General features: G+C 45.1%; 1 protein-coding gene across 1 annotated transcript; it reads left to right on the top strand.

Moving 5' to 3' along the window:
- Window positions 1–4: 4 nt before the first annotated feature.
- Window positions 5–997, top strand: LOC124892776 (protein PELPK1-like; the record flags this gene model as incomplete). Its single annotated transcript, XM_047403983.1, has 1 exon — window positions 5–997. A coding segment is annotated over one exon (993 nt), but the record flags the coding sequence as incomplete, so codon positions are not given.
- Between the last annotated feature and the right edge of the window lie 5 nt (window positions 998–1,002).

The raw sequence follows: 1,002 nt of genomic DNA, 5'->3' as shown, positions 1-1,002 counted from the left end.
GCCATCTTTGCCAAAGAATGACTACTACAAGAAGCCATCAGTTCCAGAAGACAGCTACAAGAAGGTGTCGCCTGTTCCAAAAGATAACGACTACAAGGCACCCTCGGTGCCTGAAAAGGAATACCAGGTGCCATCTTTGCCAAAGAATGACTACTACAAGAAGCCATCAGTTCCAGAAGATAGCTACAAGAAGGTGCCGTCTGTTACAAAAGATAACGAATACAAGGCACCCTCGGTGCCTGAAAAGGAATACCAAGTGCCATCTTTGCCAAAGAATGACTACTACAAGGAGCCATCAGTTTCAGAACACAGCTACAAGAAGGTGTCACCGGTTCCAAAAGATGACGACAACAAGGCACCCTCGGTGCCTGAAAAGGAATACCAGGCGCCATCTTTGCCAAAGAATGACTACTACAAGAAGCCATCAGTTCCAGAAGACATCTACAAGAAGGTGTCGTATGTTCCAAAAGATAACGACTACAAGGTACCCTCGGTGCCTGAAAAGGAATACCAAGCGTCATCTTTACCAAAGAATGACTACTACAAGAAGCCATCAGTTCCAGAAGATAGCTACAAGAAGGTGCCGTTTGTTTCAAAAGATAACGACCACAAGGTACCCTCAGTGCCTGAAAAGGAATACCAGGAGCCATCTTTGCCAAAGAATGACTACTACAAGAAGCCATCAGTCCCAGAAGACAACTACAAGAAGGTTCCAAAGGTACCCTCCGTTCCTAAACATGAATACGAGGTGCCCTCTTTGCCAAAGAATGACTACTACAAGAAACCATCAGTTCCAGAAGACAATTACAAGAAGGTGCCATATGTTCCGAAGGTGACTTCAGTACCTAAACCGGAATACAAGGTGCCATCTTTCCCAAAGAACGACTACTATAAGAATCCATCTCCTAGTTCTCCACCACCGCCTTACTACACTAATTCACCCCCTCCTCCTTCACCATCACCACCACCTCCTTACTATTATCAATCATCTTCAACTCCTTC

This window comes from Capsicum annuum, unplaced genomic scaffold (genome assembly GCF_002878395.1).
Source record: "Capsicum annuum cultivar UCD-10X-F1 unplaced genomic scaffold, UCD10Xv1.1 ctg50529, whole genome shotgun sequence".
Classification (NCBI taxonomy): Eukaryota; Viridiplantae; Streptophyta; class Magnoliopsida; order Solanales; family Solanaceae; genus Capsicum; species Capsicum annuum.
This window is presented reverse-complemented; position numbering and strand designations above follow the sequence as displayed.